The 18,159-nt window shown below is 37.7% G+C and overlaps 1 protein-coding gene across 1 annotated transcript; it reads right to left on the bottom strand.

Moving 5' to 3' along the window:
- Window positions 1–6,827: 6,827 nt before the first annotated feature.
- LOC135239983 (solute carrier family 46 member 2) lies at window positions 6,828–16,572 on the bottom strand. The gene is made up of 4 exons (XM_064309037.1): window positions 15,222–16,572; window positions 14,404–14,487; window positions 11,012–11,168; window positions 6,828–9,855 (listed from the first exon to the last, which is right to left on the bottom strand). The coding sequence occupies exons 1-4, from the start codon at window positions 16,231–16,233 to the stop codon at window positions 9,798–9,800; spliced, it is 1,311 nt and encodes a 436-aa protein (XP_064165107.1). The 5' UTR covers window positions 16,234–16,572; the 3' UTR covers window positions 6,828–9,797.
- Window positions 16,573–18,159: the final 1,587 nt, after the last annotated feature.

The raw sequence follows: 18,159 nt of genomic DNA, 5'->3' as shown, positions 1-18,159 counted from the left end.
GCACTACCCCAACAACTTGTACTAAGGCTAGGGGAACACAGCTTTTGAATACATTGCAAAGACGTAAGAAATCTTGGAATGGTGTCATCATCTCCACTGTCTGCCTGGGTAGGCTATACAGTGTGCCTAAAACGTGAATGGCAGTAACTGCCTATCAACAAAATTATGTTTAATGCGCCATGTATAACGTTCTAGACCACTAGGCGCATATAATGATATTTGATATTTGTAAACCCGTTTAACAGGATTTTAACACACATGTTTTCTTGTTTAATCATCAAGATTTTCCATCCAGTTTAGCATATTACTTAGTGTGTAGTGGTTACATATGTGAAAGGTACACCCCTAATAATAATAATAATTATAATAACATTTTTAAATATTATTATAATTGCATTTTAAGCTTACCGCAATAAAGTCTCTCTCTGCCTCTCTGCCAGAATCGAAAATTCCATATTGTTACAGCCCTAGATTCAGTATACAGTAAATGGAAGAATTTTCCTCAGTGTAGCCTGTCCTTTGTAAAAATTCAGTTCATCTGTCCAAATTGAACCCCATTTATTCTTTTAGCCAACTGCTTTGTCTCCCTTTGTGAGAAGAAAAAGACAATTAGGAGAATGCCTTAGGCATTACTATCCATAGCTACGATTTTTACCTGGATTGGGCTGGACGCAGTTTGAAAAGTCTAACCAGTGTAAAGGCGACCTCAGTTCTCCAGTGCTCTGGAACAGCTGGCCAAACGCAGCAGGTGCTCTCCTGTGTGCATCATGGGAAATGGGTTCTGTAACGGGGTCTGCACTCACTCCGAACTGAAGTCAAGAGCAGTGAATTTCAGTGTTCTGTTTCTAAATGCATATCATTTCTGGAGGCACGGAGGCAGGTTCTCAAATAACATTTTAAATCACTTTCATGACTGCTGATCTCACGGTGTTCCAGTGTTTGGGATAATAAGGGCGACTCAAAATGAAACGCATTGCGGTCAGGTTGACGTTGGGCTTGGTGTGACAGCATAAGGGATGCCCATGAAAGGGGAAGAACTTGCCTGTCCCTGAGGTTTCTTTCGGTGTCACAACAAAAATTTCATGGAGGCTTTAGTGAACAAGGAAACATACAAAGCATCCAAATAATGTGGTCTTGATCCGTGGTGACAATGGTTCCTTTGACAAATACTGTGACTGTTATTGGTGGACGACTTAAATTTTGCACTGTTGCTAAGTCACTCAGTTCTGTTGATGGAGGAAAAACTTGCACTGCCCTGAGCAGCACACCAGCTCAGTTTGAAAGTCAAAACGATGGCCTTGCCATTTATCTTCTCTCATCTCGTCTTTTTTTTTTTTTCTGTGTAACTCCATAGAGCTTTTGACGGTTCTCTAACTAAGGTAGACCATGAGCCAAATGCTGACTCATGCAAAAGTTTGAATTGCATATACTATTGTGTGTTGGCTCAAAATGAACATACTTCTGGTTGCCATTTTGCATTCAGAGAGTGCGAAATTTGGATATTGGATCAAAGAACGCTGTTGTTGACTGATACCCCGTTACCGCAGTAACTGTGATTCTATTCTCGCAGTACGGTTGTGTGTATTATTGTACCGGAGGCACAGCTGGTGTGACTTGTACGTTATAGATAAGCCCCGTGAATTAGTTTTTTTTTTTTTTTTTTTCTTTCTGCAAAATCATGGCCGTCTTACATTGGCGGATGGCATCGGAAAATGGTTAGCTGCAAGAACACTGGAGCTCTGTTCCCACCGGCAGCCAATCGGTTTTATTCATAATTGCTCTGAAGGCAATCCGCGGCGTCCCATCCCCACCCTTCACAGTGCGCTAGTGTTTCCTTCTGACCGCCGTTATCCCAGGAATCGGGGCTTATAATCATGTGATACATGCGCACGCATTCCTCATTCTTTACAGTCCTGCCAGGGTTGTTATTTGTGTAACCTCTTTTATAAATTGTCAGTGTGGCTTGTTCCTTAGCTGTAAAGAGAGCCCCTGTCATCTGTTGATATGGTTCAAGGCAATAGAAAATAAGAGATATATATATATATACAAGAGGTCAGTTGACTGTGAGGGCAGCTACATTCGGGTTTTGATAGGCAATGCTCATTGTGGGACTTTTCACAGTGTGCCAAAAATAGAACCTAAGGTCTCTGTAATTAAAATAGTCTTAACTCATCCAGTTCTGAAACACTATGTCTTCAACGATGTTTACATTCATGTGACCTGTCAGAGTCTTTCAGTGATTATTGAGCACACCTGTGAAAGGTGCTAAACTAGCTTTGAAATTTCAGATAAATCAATTTAGCAAGTGTGGTAGTTGTATTACTGTCACTACGATCGCAATATGTTCCCAAAAGGATCCTCAGTGTTCTCTGATGATTTTGCTTAACAGGAGAGACGTGTGTACACAAGTAGTACCGAGACCAGGCCTTGCGTGCGTGATCCGTAACGTCTGCTTGGACATTGCTGGGACCCGGATAGCTGATAGGTGTGCAGACGGAAGAATATCCAGCACAGTTGTGTGGAATACTACATGTGAGCTAGGCACATTTGACCTCACACTTTGCTGTGTTCATCTTCTGTCTTAAAGCAGAGACCTTTGACTCATAAATGGCGTGTGTTGATACAAATCCTTATCTGTTCAGATACGGGAAGTGACTAATATTGGGTTGAAATGGCTAGCACTAAGGAGTGGCTCGGTCTGTCGTGTTTGATGTTACAGTAAATTGTTCTTTTTGGTATATTTGTATGGCTGCCTGCCTATAGTTCCTAATAACTTTGGCCTTGACAAATGAAAGCATGCACAGAATGGTACTGTAATGAAATTCAGCTTCTTATTTATGACTCTTATTCATAATTGAGCTCTTTTAATGTTTAATTTCGTTCATGTGTCTTGCCATATTATATTAGCGCTGTAAAGCCAACGTTAACTGGATTTTACAGTATTTTCCGCATGCGCTGGTTACTGTCATGGTGCTATTGACCCGCGGAGAGGAGGAAGAGAAGGTTCTGTTTTCTGTCAGTGTGAGAACCATCTTTGTTTTGCAGAACCGAGAATTCTCTGACATATAAACACGATTTCAAAAGTATTTCAAAAAAAATTCTCAACCGTGCTATATTTAATATTTTGGCTAAAACTACTAATTTAGAGACTCCTCCTTTTAAGGTTTGTGCCGATTTATCTTTGAAACATGGCAGCTGATAAATCCAGTTATGCCTCTGAAATCATTTCTGTGTAGTACTTGGGAAGATAATGAAGTGCATCGATGGGGCCCCTGTGTTTCCTGGCAACCAGGTTTTTATATCCTGAAGTTCTATTGTACACGATGCAGTTATGGCCCTCTCGCGAAAACACTTGTTTACCTGTCATTTCCTTCATCCTTTCTGCACCTGAGTAATCTCAATTAATCTTTTAATTGTGCGTAACTGCATGTCGATTTACAGGGTAGTGCTCACAGCTATCGACAGATATTGCATTTATAAATGTTACTTCAAGGGTATTCACAAAAAGGTGGTATTATGTTGTCTAACAGTAACAATGTTTTGTCAACTGGTGACTTTTTGCTTTTTAGCCATAAATTACAATTGGCACTGAAATATTTGGCCTTCTCTTATTATTGCATATAAAATACATATAAAAGTGTATAACCTATTGTAACATTTAAACATTCTAAATTCAAGAAACAGCCGGACTGGATTGTGTAAAATGCATGTAAATGCCAGAAAATACTTTTTACAGTGCGCCAAGTGCCATGCTTGGTTATTCAATGAGAGTCTTATCCTCTAATAAGTTCAGTTATCATAATTGTTTCACTGCACATAGGTCATTGTAATTGGTCTCTTTCTATAAAAGTCATCACTACCATTTTGTCTGAATTACAAAATACAAAATCTGGTTGCTGAAAATGTGGGGATCAGTTTGTATGGGACTTAAACTGCACTTCTCATGTCTCTTTCTGTACTCAAACTCTGTTTTTCCCCTAACACGGAAAAGGGAGATTTGGGGAAGGTTGGCTATATTTATTTTACCATGAATATTTTGACCAGAATGGTTTTCTGTTGCATTTCTGTTTTCTGTGTATTCTAAAAATAATGCCATGTGAAAGTTTAGGATTGGTACATTACAAGTGTTGTAAATCTAAATATTACTTGGACATTTATTATTATATAATTAGCAATTTTACATTTCTGGAAATATAGCCACAAACATAAACTAATCTGTAAAAAATCTAAATTTTTGAAATGAAATTCAAACCAATACCCTTTCCTTTGTTTTTACATTTGAGTTATTTTCCATGTAGACCAATGTCTGCGCTGCCTTTTAAAATTTAATATTGGCTCCTAATGAAGACTACTTCTGTTTCATAACAAAGATTAATGTGCAATCTGTTTAACTGTCCAATGCCTTGGATGCACATTGTTTTTGCACTATTGATATTTATATTTAAAAAGTACTCTTAAGTTTGTAGAAATCTGCCATATTTGAAGTCTACATTTTATTTATAGTATGTGCATGGCTTAATGTTAGAGATGTAGTGTAAGGAATGAGTATAATTCCAGGAACCTAAGAGGAGTAATGGTCTGCAAGAATTTATGAGGACACCTAAAGAGACATTCTTACGTTTGTCTTGTGGACCATGATAAGAGAGTGAACTGTGATTGTGATTCAATTTGAATGGGGTACAGAAATGTTCTTAGTTTCCGCTCAGTGAGGATTCAACAGTAGAATGGATTTTATGGAATTGTTATGGATGGAGGGGAAAGCATTTATGGGAGTTCCCTTCTCAGATCTGGGTAGTTTTTGCAACGTCTGTTCAGAAAAATTCGCCTGTGTTATTATACTGTTCTTTTCACTAAGTTGTCAAAATCAAAGCAGTGAAATGCCATTATAGTTTCTGTGTCTACATCTGTGTCTAAATCATTTTGTGGAAAAGTTATCAGTCTCCATTTTATTATTCTACTGTACCTTTTCCTCCTTTTCTTTTAATTGTCATTTTTTCTTATTTATTGAGAAAAAATGTATTAACATTGACATAATTAATTGATAATAGACTTGCAGGTTACAGAGTTGTTTTAGCATCTTATGTTTATACGCTCTCACCTTGAGCTTGACAAAAACTTAAGCTATTTTTTGAAGTTTCGAGATCGTAGGTTATGACATAATGCCTTGGTTTCCCAAGTCTATTTAAGGGACTGGCCTTTTGGAGAGACTGGGCAGAGAACAGGGAAGTTGTTTGAATCTAGAATTTTAAAATTACCTTCCTGTTTCTTTGCCTAGTTTTTATTCATGTCTTTTGTTGAAAAGCCAGCTTGCAAATGTTGTAATGTTGTAATTTTACAACATTTATTATAATATCTTAATATTCTCTGAAGCTCAAAACATTCAGAAGGAAGTTATTATGAAGGGAAGCAAATCATTGCATCTTTGCATAGTAAGGAAGCTGTTCATATAGTTATGCCATTCAGGCCTATACTAAATGCTGTGTCACTAAATCTGATCATTATTTTTCACTCAAAGTAGGGAGCAAATATCTGAAGGATCCAGTGATGAAAGCTTGCACCCTTTTATTCTCCTCAGGACGGTTGACATTGTAATTGTGTAATGCACTGGTTCAGTCTCTACTTGAAGATTTACAAATCGTACAACATTCTGAATTTCATCGTTTTGCATTAATCCATTTAATTTATTTATATGATATATTTTCACTGAGTTTCACATTTGTCAGTATTTTTGTGTATTTTAAACATTTGGGTGGACATGTGGACTCTGTCGAGTGTTTAGGGTGTAACTACCTACACACAGAAGCTTGTGTGTATGGCAGACATCACAAGAAATTGTCTGATTGTAGCATCTACGGGAGGTGAAAGTAAAAAATATTCCCCCCCTAAAAAAAAACTGATTAGAGATGGTGGGTTAGAAAGGACAGTGCAAGGTCATTTTAATCTCCACAACACAGAATTTGTGCTTTGATTGGATACCGCACCATCTGGAGCCACAGCTGTCACAGACATATAGGCCTTTTTCTCCGAGCATCTTCCTATCCTGTCAGCTGCTAGCTGCCTCTCTCCGCTCAAAATCATGTCAGATTCAAATGGAAAGTGTCAGCCTTTCATCAGTTTACCCTTGGGCCACTGCTTCAGTTTATGTGTATATTTTCCATCAGTTTATACATTTAAAGAAAACCATACAGCCGGGTTAGCTTTATAGAGGATTGTCATGAGAAATTTTACAAGGGCTTTTGCCAACTGTTTGACATCTTTGTACTTTCTATTCCCTCGGATGCAAATTAACAAATTTTGATTATAGGCTTGATATTGACTTGATGTAATTTGTATTGACAGTGTAATTCTGGAGTGGAGGTTGAGTGGTTTGAAGGATATGGGAACTCCAGCATGTCTGTTTCAGTGAACATAACATTTTGATTTTGGCTGAAGCTTAATTGAAATTCTTGCTTGTGAGACGAGGAAGAAACCATTCATTTTTAATGTCGCTTTGGGAACTCTCTTAAGGCTGATGTACTTAGCTCTGCTAAGTGTATCCAGTTTCATCCAGTATTCTGAAGCTAAAATTACCGGTCATAGTAAAGGACAGTAAAAACACGAGAATGTGAATGAATGTGTTGTTCCATAGGGTGCTGAACACACCCTGCCTTTTTGAATGCTTTCTGTTGCCTTGTTGTTTTTATGAAGATACCCCAGAAATCTTTCCACTGAATAAATGTAGCCATTTCCCCCTTAATGTGTGATTACAGGGTGCAATTGAGGCAGCTACAATGTTTTATTATTTTTTTTTTTCATACTGTCGTAGCAAAAAATATCCTGCACAGAACTTCATTGAGTATGAAATTTATTCATGGATGAAATTTGAACATTTACACCTCTTTGATTGAGCTGGATTTCAAATCTACTTGATGGAAACATATCTCTAAATGATTCTACTTGTAGATTAGCCATATAGATACAGAACTTCAGGTCACTTGCAGACATACCAGTTGAATACAAAGCTCTAAGAAACGCTCATCATTCTCATGGAGGAGTCCTAAATACTTAATAGATTTAGATTTAATTATTGGACACCCTAAATTTCCTGAATTGCCAAAACATTCAAATAAAAAAAATAATTACAGTTGAAGGTAAATAACCTTTTGTAACTACCCACTGAATACGCCCTGACTTTGTGTACAGTTCCTTCTAATATTACTGCTTTTTCAAAAAGTCATCCTATCAGTTAGGACTGCCTTATGTGTCTAGAAAAAATGTATATATGTCCATTACCCTGCAAGCTTGTACAAACATGTTTTATTTAATCCAAGTTAGGTCAGGTTTCTGAGGGTGAACAGGTGGAGATGTTCAAGAGGGGGCTTTCTTATTTTTGTAAACTTAAAATGTTAAAAAGCCAAATAGCTTATTACATGCTTTTCCTTTTGTTCCACTACTGTGCATTGTTTACTACGGAATTCATAACATGTACATTTTGATGTTTTAAATTACAAGTGTGTAAATTAGCCCGTTCATCAATGTTGTTTTGATGCAGTTATCTTTACCTCAACTGATTTTAAATATTGGACCAATAAAAAAACATTTGAATGTACCGCAGTTCACTCTTGTCAGTCCATAGCACATGTATTGTCTACTTATAAAATTGAACATCCCACTTTGTCATTTTACGTTGAATGTACAATTTCTGCAAGTGTCTGCCTTTTTATTTTATTGAGATCAGCAGTCAAGCGATTCATGATATTATGTTGTGAAGGATTTTAAAAAACTGCACTCATTAACTACCATGGTGATGCCTTTTGCCCATCTAGCCTTAAGTGAAGATACTACAGTTGCTGCCAAAAATAGTATGCTTCCTTAGATTAATGAAAGTGCAAGGGCAGACTGGATGGACATATGTCATCATCTGAAGTACACTTCTGTATATTTTGGACATGCTTGTTCTGATCTGGGCTGAAATGATAGTGGATGGACCTGACAATTTTGAACATAAAACTGCTGTCGCTGTTGCCTGCAATTTTCACTTCGCCTTATTTTCATCTTTATAATTCCTTGTTATTGTTCACATTGTGTGAAATATCATACTAACCGAGGATACATGTTTTTTTCAAGTCAAATTGCAGTGTATATTGAAATCATTAAAAAGGGCACTTTTAAAAATATAGACGTGCAGTTGTTTGTGACCGAAGGAAATGTTACATTGTAACTGTAATATTCAAAAGATCTTTTTTTGTTATTGATATTTTAGACAAGTGTTTTCCCAAACTCAGTCCTGGGCCTCTCCTGTGTATGCTGATTTTCGTTCCAGCCACAATCTCAATCCAATAATTTTAACAAAATGTTGCAAATTCTTAATTAGGTGCTTTTCTATTGTAGAGGAATTATTTACCCTCTTAATGTTATGTCTGAAATAGCTTTGCTTCCACAAAGAATAAAATTCCCGTGCTGATATTGTACTACACTGTGCATATTGTGATAGTACAATTACATTAAAAGAGGGAACTTTTTTTGATATGGAAGACAGAAGTAAATCAATAGGCTCCTAATTAGGTTTTTTTATTATTCATTCTTATTATTTTTTCCCCCGTAAACATAATGCAATGCAGGTTTGAATAAACATTTGCTTAGTTTTTTAATTCTTTGTTATCTTCCAGATGGTTAATTGTAGTGGTCAGGTGTCCACACACACAAATTAGAAGCCTGTTGATTCACCTCTAGTTTGGACTTTTATTCTTTATGACATGCATAGCTATTTCTGACACTATGTGGCTTCAGAGGGTAAATAATCCCTCTAAATGCGAAAAGTACCTAATTAAGAAAAAAATTAAAAAAAATTCTAGGATCGCGACTGGTTGGAATGAAAACCAACATACACAAGGACCCAGGACCGAGTTTGAGAACCCCTGTTTTAGACTATTCTGGGTCACCAATAATCTAATAAAATCTATTTCAAACTGTTTCCAAATCCTCTATCAAAAGGACACATCCCCTCACTGTGCAAAAGACACTCGGTAATTTGACTCCTACATTTTTCCTGTGTCAGCTGTCCAATCCTCCAACCTCAATCTATTGACAACATGTTTTATCAACATTTTTATAAAAGTACAAAATATAATAAAGAAATATCAAATGTCCATAAAAGTGGACAGTACATGTACAATATATACATTAAACAATCATTGTATAAATCCCTTGCATAATTCTTATATGTCAACATTCTGAAAAGCCGTGTCAAATTGCCATCAATAAATTTACATACCAAGCAAATGCTGCTCTTCAGACATGTCAGTTAAATAAAATAATTTAACTCTGATATTAAAAATACCACATTATACAAATTAGGCCTTTAGGTTCATTTACAGCAACTAACATCAAAGCATAATTATTTTTTGTTTCCAGAGAATCCAGTATAATCACACTCTTGTCTTTCAGGATTCAAAAATATCCCCATTCTAATGACTGATGTAACTCCTGTCATTTATTTAGTTGCTGTAAAATGTTTTTGCATTTGCATTAAATCTGAGGCCAGTAGTTTTGATTACCATGAGGACTGGATAAAAGTCCAGGAGGAAACGACTGAGTAGGACAATGACGTTGTGCCCTTGAGGTCCTTAACCTGCATTGCTTCAGTATATATATCTGACTGTATAAATGGACGCAACGTTTAAAAAAAAAAAAAAGTTGTGTAAGTTGCTCTGGATTTGTAATGTAATGTATTCCTTCCGTCAGGCTGTCCTCCCTGATGTTTCTGGCCCTTAAAAGAGGTGGAGCAGGTGAACGATAGTGGCCGACGTTCTCATCCATCAGTTACCCTGTATCCTCTCATAACCCTCCTGTCTGGCGGTCCTGCAGCCCACAATGCTTAAAAAAGAGAAAGACAAATCATTTCAAGTGATTTTATTTAAAATGGAAGACAATATTGGGACACATTACCATTACTCATTCATTCACACTCCCTCTAATGCTCACATCCTCATTACTCACTCATTCACTCACCCTCTAATGTTCACATTCTCATTACTCACTCATTCACTCACCCTCTAATGCTCACATTCCCATCACTCATTCGTTCACTCACCCTCTAATGCTCACATTCTCATTACTCACTCATTCACTCACCCTCTAATGCTCACATTCTCATTACTCACTCATTCACTCACCCTCTAATGCTCACATTCCCATCACTCATTCGTTCACTCACCCTCTAATGTTCACATTCTCATTACTCACTCATTCACTCACCCTCTAATGCTCACATTCTCATTACTCACTCATTCACTCACCCTCTAATGCTCACATTCTCATTACTCACTCATTCACTCACCCTCTAATGCTCACATTCTCATTACTCATTCACTCACCCTCTAATGATCACATTCTCATTACTCACTAATTCACTCACCCTCTAATGCTCACATTCTCATTACTCATTCACTCACCCTCTAATGCTCACATTCTCATTACTCATTCACTCACCCTCTAATGATCACATTCTCATTACTCATTCACTCACCCTCTAATGCTCACATTCTCATTACTCACTCATTCACTCACCCTCTAATGCTCACATTCTCATTACTCACTCATTCACTCACCCTCTAATGCTCACATTCTCATTACTCACTCATTCACTCACCCTCTAATGCTCACATTCCCATCACTCATTCGTTCACTCACCCTCTAATGCTCACATTCTCATTACTCACTCATTCACTACCCTCTAATGCTCACATTCTCATTACTCACTCATTCACTCACCCTCTAATGCTCACATTCTCATTACTCACTCATTCACTCACCCTCTAATGCTCACATTCTCATTACTCATTCACTCACCCTCTAATGCTCACATTCTCATTACTCACTCATTCACTCACCCTCTAATGCTAAGCATCGCCACACATGGAGATAAATAACGAGAGAATGCTGCGAGTCATCGCTAGAGCCCCAATAAATCATTCAGAAATCAATATGAATCAGCCTTGAATTGACTGCAGAGAAGGACCCCTCCAGTTACCTTGTGGGTATGATGGCGAGGACTGTGAGTATGCTGGAGAAGAGGAAGGTGAATCCAGGGAACCACTCGAGCGTAGCCTGGTAAACCTTAGTGAAGATTGGGGAATAGGCCAGGCTGGCCAGGGAAAAGGAGAGCTGCAGCATTGTGAGAATTTTCCCTGTGGAGAAAACAAGTGTTGTTACGCACAACTATTAATTTAGTAGAGTAAGGAACAGTGGGTATGCAAGAGTTTTATTGTGCAATTATGTTGTCGATGTTGGGCTAGGGTTGTGCCTGGCTTTAAGATGATGTTGTTCAATCCCCAGACACCCTGGAGGGGGAGGGCAGTTTTAAAAACACTGAATAAAACATGAAATGGAGGTGGATATGGGGAGTTGGAGAGACTGCAGGAAATAGCTGACACTTAATGAGTAGAGGTGGATGGATTTTTATACCTGTGGACAAAAAATAATTTAGGAGGTTAAAGGCAATAGCCTGAAAATTGCTAATTTCTATGACATTTTCAAATCTGTTTTAGACAATCAATGTCGAGCTCTAAAATTATGAAATACATAATTATTAACAAAGCTGAGCCATCTTTCAAATGTTGTGGACTTTATACCGTTTTGTGTCAACTGTTAGTCAGTAGAGGGAGCTATTTCACTTATCAACCTGATTACTTAATGGTAACTTAAGCCTGGACTTTATTTTTATTTAAGTCACAGAACATGGTATTACACACTGTGACAAATGTGGAAAGACTGGAACTGTGTAAAGTTTTCAACAATTTTGAAAAAATCAATGAAGCCTATGCCTGATGTGCTTTTTCACATTTATTCACCTAACCTAGTCTTTCCGCTTCTGCTTTATCCTCTTTTTATCTTCTCCATTTAAAAACAAGATGTTTTGGTAATCAACAAGACAACAATGGCAGGAGGAAATGTCTGACTTTCAGTTCCTGTGGGGTGGAGAATGAAAAAGGGAAACTACACTTTCACATCTACACACTTCTCTCTGGGCTTTAGCAAGAATCCGGGTGACATTTTACAATCATGTTACTGTGTGTGTATGTACAGTGGGCTCCATGATGTTTGGGAAGAAGACATTGTTTATTTCTTCTTGATATGGCACTGAACACCACAATTTAATATTTGAAGTGCACATTTTCAGCATTTATTTAATGGTCATTTCTATACACTTTGGTTTCACCATTTAGAAATTCCATGATAGGCTGTTTGATGTCTTTTTTCATGAAATAAATGAAATAACAATTTCAAAAACATATTTTGTGTTTACTTGGGTTCCCTCCGTATAATATTACATTTTGTCTAAAGATCTGAAACCATTCAGTGTGACAAATATACAATAATAGATTAAATCAGGAAGGGGGCCAACACTTTTTCATGGCACTTTATATTTTTGGAATTTCACAGCTCCTTATTGAATTGTGAGATTACACAGTATATCACAATAACAAATAGTGTAAATGACTATACGTAAATGTGGGTTTATGTTTGTACATTAGTTTTAAAGTGTGGCTTCAGGCACAGTATTCTCAAGGTAGTGTAGGTTTGGGCTTGCTAACTCATATTGGCTGACAGGGAAATGTTGTTGCTTCCGCTCTTAGAGGTGAAAATCATGTATAATTATTTTCAGAATTCAGTGAAATGGGGAGACTTGGTATTGCTTATCAAAGTAAAAGCCACCCAACCGACAGGGGCATGGGATGCATAGTATAGTTTATTTATATATTATTTTATTACCTCACTGTACCCATTATGCTCTGCTCCACTTTGAAAAACACATTATTATAACATATTTTTACATATGTAAAAACTGCTGTAATTTATACATCTTTCTACAACCTTTCTAAAAGTTAAAAATACCCTTCAATAAAAGCAGAGGATGTGCACTTTAACCTGTGAGTTCCATAACGTTTGGGACACATACATATTTGTTCTTGATATGGCACAGGTAAACCTGTGAAATTTGAAACAGCTAATATGGTTCAATATCTATAAAAGCAAAAACAAAAATAAATAAAATAACACATGAATTCACAATGCAGACATTGAATTTTGCCTCATAGTCATTGTTTGATTTGAAAATACAAATCTGATTAGTACAGAGGAAACAACTGATTTGACAAACAGTCCCAATACTTTTGCATTTAAGTGTGCGTGTGTGCATTTGTACATGCGTGTGTGTGTGTGTGTCTATAACCTTGATTACAGCAAAAGAAGTAATGTTTAATGATGCATACTGAAGTCTGTGCCTCTTCTTCACTGCAAAAACTTCCTGAGTTCTGGAAAAGGTTCTTGTGGTGAAAAGGGGGCTTAACTTGGCTGCAAGACCATGGCAACCACACGCACTTCCTCTCTCATATCTGCTTGTGCACAAAAGTTCTGTTTGTACACCTCACTTCACAAACATAAAGAGCAGGCTCGATTATCAGATGACTAAAACTGAGATCCCACAATGAACCAATCACGAGATACCAATTGTGTTGAAAACATATACTTGAATTCCAGCCATATTAATTTTTTGCTTTGTCAGAACTTACCAAATAAATATATTTATAAGTTATATAGGGGAAAGGGAAAGTAATGACCAATTTTAAATAATTTTGTTTTTTCATTAAATCAATTTGCACACTTTTTTTTTATGGTGAAAGGCACGAGTTGAGCTAATGAACATTATTGCCTTGTTTTATCTAAATAACTTTCCATTAACTAATGTGTCTTGAGTCATGAGTCCTGTTCTCTCGGATAAGAGCTTAGCTGCCTGTAACAGCATTGTTCAAACATAGTGTTCCTGAGATTTAAGTAATTTTTTTTGTATGGATATATTGGTCAAATACTCAGGATGTGTCTGGGTAAACCAGGTCACTGCATGCTTCAGAATGACTTTAGGAAAGAATGAAATAAGGAAAGAGAAGATGAATCTGGGTGAACCAGGTCACTGCATGCTTCAGAATGAAATAAGACCCCGCCCAGTTCTCAAGTCATGTGCTTGCTGAAGTAGATACAGTGATGCAACTCGGGAAATTTTCTGTCTCACATTTTCAGAAGGAACGTGGACAAACCGGTTAAACAAATACTTTTCCTCCACCAACCCACTGAAATACTTATGTCTGGCAGTAGCCCAGTGATTTCTAAAATTTTTCAGAAGTGTAACCTGGATTGACCATTGCAGATTTAATCTAAATCAGATAAATGCCTAAGCTTTTCTATGGGATTTTCTGTTTTCTCTTATCTTCTTTTCAACAGCATTTCTGACCTTGTTGTACTCCAATGTTTTCTCCATTTTAAGGCTTCCCGTCAGTGTTATGTCATTAGAAACATGATGCAATGTTATTATAATGGGTGTATCATTTCTGTAGGCCTATTTACTGTACCAGCGCAAGAACTTACCACACGAAGAGCCCTGGACTTGTTTGGACAACAGAGAGCGAATGATTGGCATCGGGATGAGTGCAAACAGAGTCAAAGTTCGAGCTGTAACAAAGCAGAGAAAAGACTTGTGAAGGTTTGGAAACTGCCCATATTAGGCTGCCAGTGTTCAGCCTTACTGTCTTTCACAGAAGGTTTGCATAAATGCACACTAGTTACTGTCCAATATGTGGTTTTCAGATGACTACACTGATAGTTATTTAAAATAAATCAAAGTAATAGTGGCCAATGATCAGCTTCCAGGAAGGATTTCCATGCCATCTGTTTAAGCCTAACCTACTAAAGCTCATGAGCCATTGCAATGGTGATATAGTTTTCAAAGGGTCAGTCTGGACCCTAGTACATACTATTTGGTGTGTAAATACATCCTTTCACTCAGTCATACCTACGAAAGTATTGAATAGGCCTACTATATTTGCCGGGACTCTCTGGTACCAGGTAAGACTTACTGTGACCTTTCAACAGGTGCTATCTAGCATATCTGGAAAGTCAGTATTTCAAAATTAAATTAATATTTCAGCGATATACTTTGGAGGCAGCCTAACTGCTCTGCTAACGGTGAATTCTTCTTTAACGCCATGCATGGGTAGTGCACCCGCTTCTCTCACTGGAGACCAGAGAATCGAGGACTATTTCAGCATGTCGCCAAATATCTACAAATTGAGTGAAATCACCCTCAAGCTCAAGAAGCCATGCACTTTCTGTATTTCAAACATTTACTGAATGAAAGCATAAGCAATACAGTATGAAAAATAAATATTTAATGAAATGCATCTTACCTAGATAGAACATGTATGTTGCTGTCACGAAGGCCATAAAATAAATTCCGGCAGCGAAGGACAGCATTCCAATTATGATCAAGGTGGTATCGCTTGCGCATTTGGAGAAAACAAAGACCCCGAGGAAACTCGTGAAGAAGATTGCGAAGCCTGCTGCGTTGCCATATCCCACGTATACAGCATTCCAGTTTAAGGGTTCTTTCCTTACAAAAGACATCAAAATCTCCATAGCACCCGCAACAGCAATATCATACAGAATGGCACTGGCGAACAGGAGGACGACATTAACAATATCACGGTAACGATGATTCAGTATTCCAATTTCTTGCCCATCTTGCCCATCTTGGCTGCTCCTTGACTTTCGATCATCGTGACTCGTTTTAAGCACAAAAACAACGTATAAAAAGCAGAAAAGATACAGCAATACACTCAGAACCACAAGCACTACCCCTTGTTTGTTCTCAACCACATACAACTGGAAAAGGTGGCCAGACGCTATGCTACCGAAAAACCCCGCCAATCCGTATATCAATTCTGTCCTGCTCAAATGTAGTGATCTACGTCCCTCGCTTGAAGATACGGACACAAGAGCCATGACACCTGCCCAATACGAGGCAAATCCCCCACACAGTCCATAAATCACCGCTCCCCCAAACATCACTTCGATGGGTAACTCCAGCAGGATAACCAGCAGGAGCAGAGTTCTTGAAATCAGGTAACCCACCAAAGGCACAGCGATGGGTACCCTCCTGTACCCATTATCCCCACGTCTCGCCAGAAAATAAGCGGGTATGAATGGGAGAAGGCTCGACAATATAGTGTAAGTCATGTAAAAGTTGGAAATGGCTTTCTGTTTTTCCTCATCAGTGGCGGTGTGATTGATGGTGTTGGTCGCATTGGCGCATCGCTCATACACTACCATCTGTAAACCAGTATCATAGAACGAACTGGCAAGTTGGGCACAAAGAACGACGGGTTCAACATAGTACCGAAACGGTGACAAACGCTGCATTTCCTCTCCTTTGAAACGTAGGCTAAATACACGAGTTTAAAAATAAAGAGGAAACAATGCCTCTTATTATTTTTATTTTTTTTGAAGTTCGGTTTGCGTCCTCTCACTCGGTCGGTAAAAAGTTTTCTCCTTCCTTGAACCCTAATTTCGCAGACTAAGAAATGTCGTAGGAGCTACGATGAACAGGCAGTCAAAAAAAAAAAAAAAAAACAGCTCATCTGTTCCTTGTCTATAAAGGAGCCAAACCAGATCAGTTCCTGTGTCTGATGAACGAAGGGTGAGGTGTCAGGTTGCTATGGGGAAGTCGGGCTGTAACTCGCTGTGGTGTTTTCCACGAGCATAACTAATCAACATTAGTTTCAAATAATTAAATAACATATATTTTTTAGTTATGAAATTTAAATGTTAAAATAATTAAGGACAGAAACGGGAAATAGTAACCTACCGTTGTTCGTCAGGTAGCCTACATAACAGTAAAAAGTGTAGGCTACCTATGCCAACTTTAGCACCCCCAAGCCTCAGTCCAAAATTAGTTTTGGAAGAATTTCAAACCAACTTTTTACAGACACTGTGCTGCTTTTTCCCAAAGAACAACTGTTCCTCTGCTTAAAAAATAACATTTATATATTGAACAAATAATGAGGAACAACGAATTTGAATATGATCAGAAAAACCTTCCTGCATGTTTAGTGTTTTGATCCAAGACAGGGCTGCAAAACCCTACTCCTAGAGATTTACCGTCCTGTAAGTTTTCACTCTAATCATAACAAAGGACTCATTCAACAGCTAGAGATCTCATTGAGCTGTTTATTAGTAGAACCAGGTGTCATGGTTTTGGCTGATGCCACCATTTCTTTTCCTTCTGCGCCTTTTCTTCAGTTATTACGGCCATTGGTTTGATATGCACCTCTTCTTCAGTTATTACGGCCATTGAGTTGATTGAATTATACACGTGCAAATTTCCTTTTACAATTTGCACCTGTTGGTGTTCTATTTAAACCCTGAGCAAGCCGATAAGCTTTGCTTCAGTGTCACTTATGTTGCACGAGAGCCGGTATTCTGTCAAGCGAGTAAAAGGTAAAAAGGTAAAAAGGTAAAAGGTAAAAAGGTAAAAGGTAAAAGGTAAAAAGGTAAAAGAAAAGGTAAAAAGGTAAAAAGGTAAAAAGGTAAAAGTAAAAGGTAAAAAGGTAAAAAAGGTAAAAAAGGTAAAAAAGGTAAAAAAGGTAAAAAAGGTAAAAAAGGTAAAAAAGGTAGAGCTGCGATATTGGATTGTTGTGGCTATAAAATTAGCACAACAGTCTTCAGCTTTTTTTAGATTGTTGGCAACAAGTTGGTGCCACAATCTAAGCTCGGTATTCTTTCTTTAGGGTTTTACTTTTTCAGCCTCGGTTCCAGGTCTCTTTTCTTTGAGTTGCCCCGTTTTCTGCTCCGGCAGTTTTATTTTCATACTCCATAAGCCTTAGTTCTTTTTTTACCCAGTATGTGGGTTGTGTAGAGCTTTTCTTTGGGATACTCTCCCTAAGGAGTATTGTTTTCCTTTCCCTTGTCTCTTGAGACTTTGTGGCTATTTTACCTCTGGTTAATAGCTTAAAGAACCCCCTGTTCAGTCGCGGTTGGTCTCCCAAAACTCCAACTCCTTCACACCAGGCGTGTCAGATTAGGGTTGAAAAGAAAACCCACTGGATGGTAGGATCTCAGGAACAGGACTGGGCATCAATCGAACACGCACAGGCAATGTGCTTCACAGAACAGTGAAAAACACAGGAAAAAATACACACAGAATAAAATATGCTTTGCTGATGATAAAAGAAAATAAAATAAAATGATAAATGCTAGTCTCATGTATTTTCCTGTTTTGCCTGTGAAATATATTTTCATCCTAGGAGTCATCAGACAGGTTTTTATTTGTTTATTGATTGTTGAATA

Source organism: Anguilla rostrata, chromosome 14 (assembly GCF_018555375.3).
Source record: "Anguilla rostrata isolate EN2019 chromosome 14, ASM1855537v3, whole genome shotgun sequence".
In the NCBI taxonomy this organism is placed as follows: domain Eukaryota; kingdom Metazoa; phylum Chordata; class Actinopteri; order Anguilliformes; family Anguillidae; genus Anguilla; species Anguilla rostrata.
Note: the sequence above shows the minus strand (reverse complement) of the source record. Positions and strands in the feature narration are given on the sequence as shown.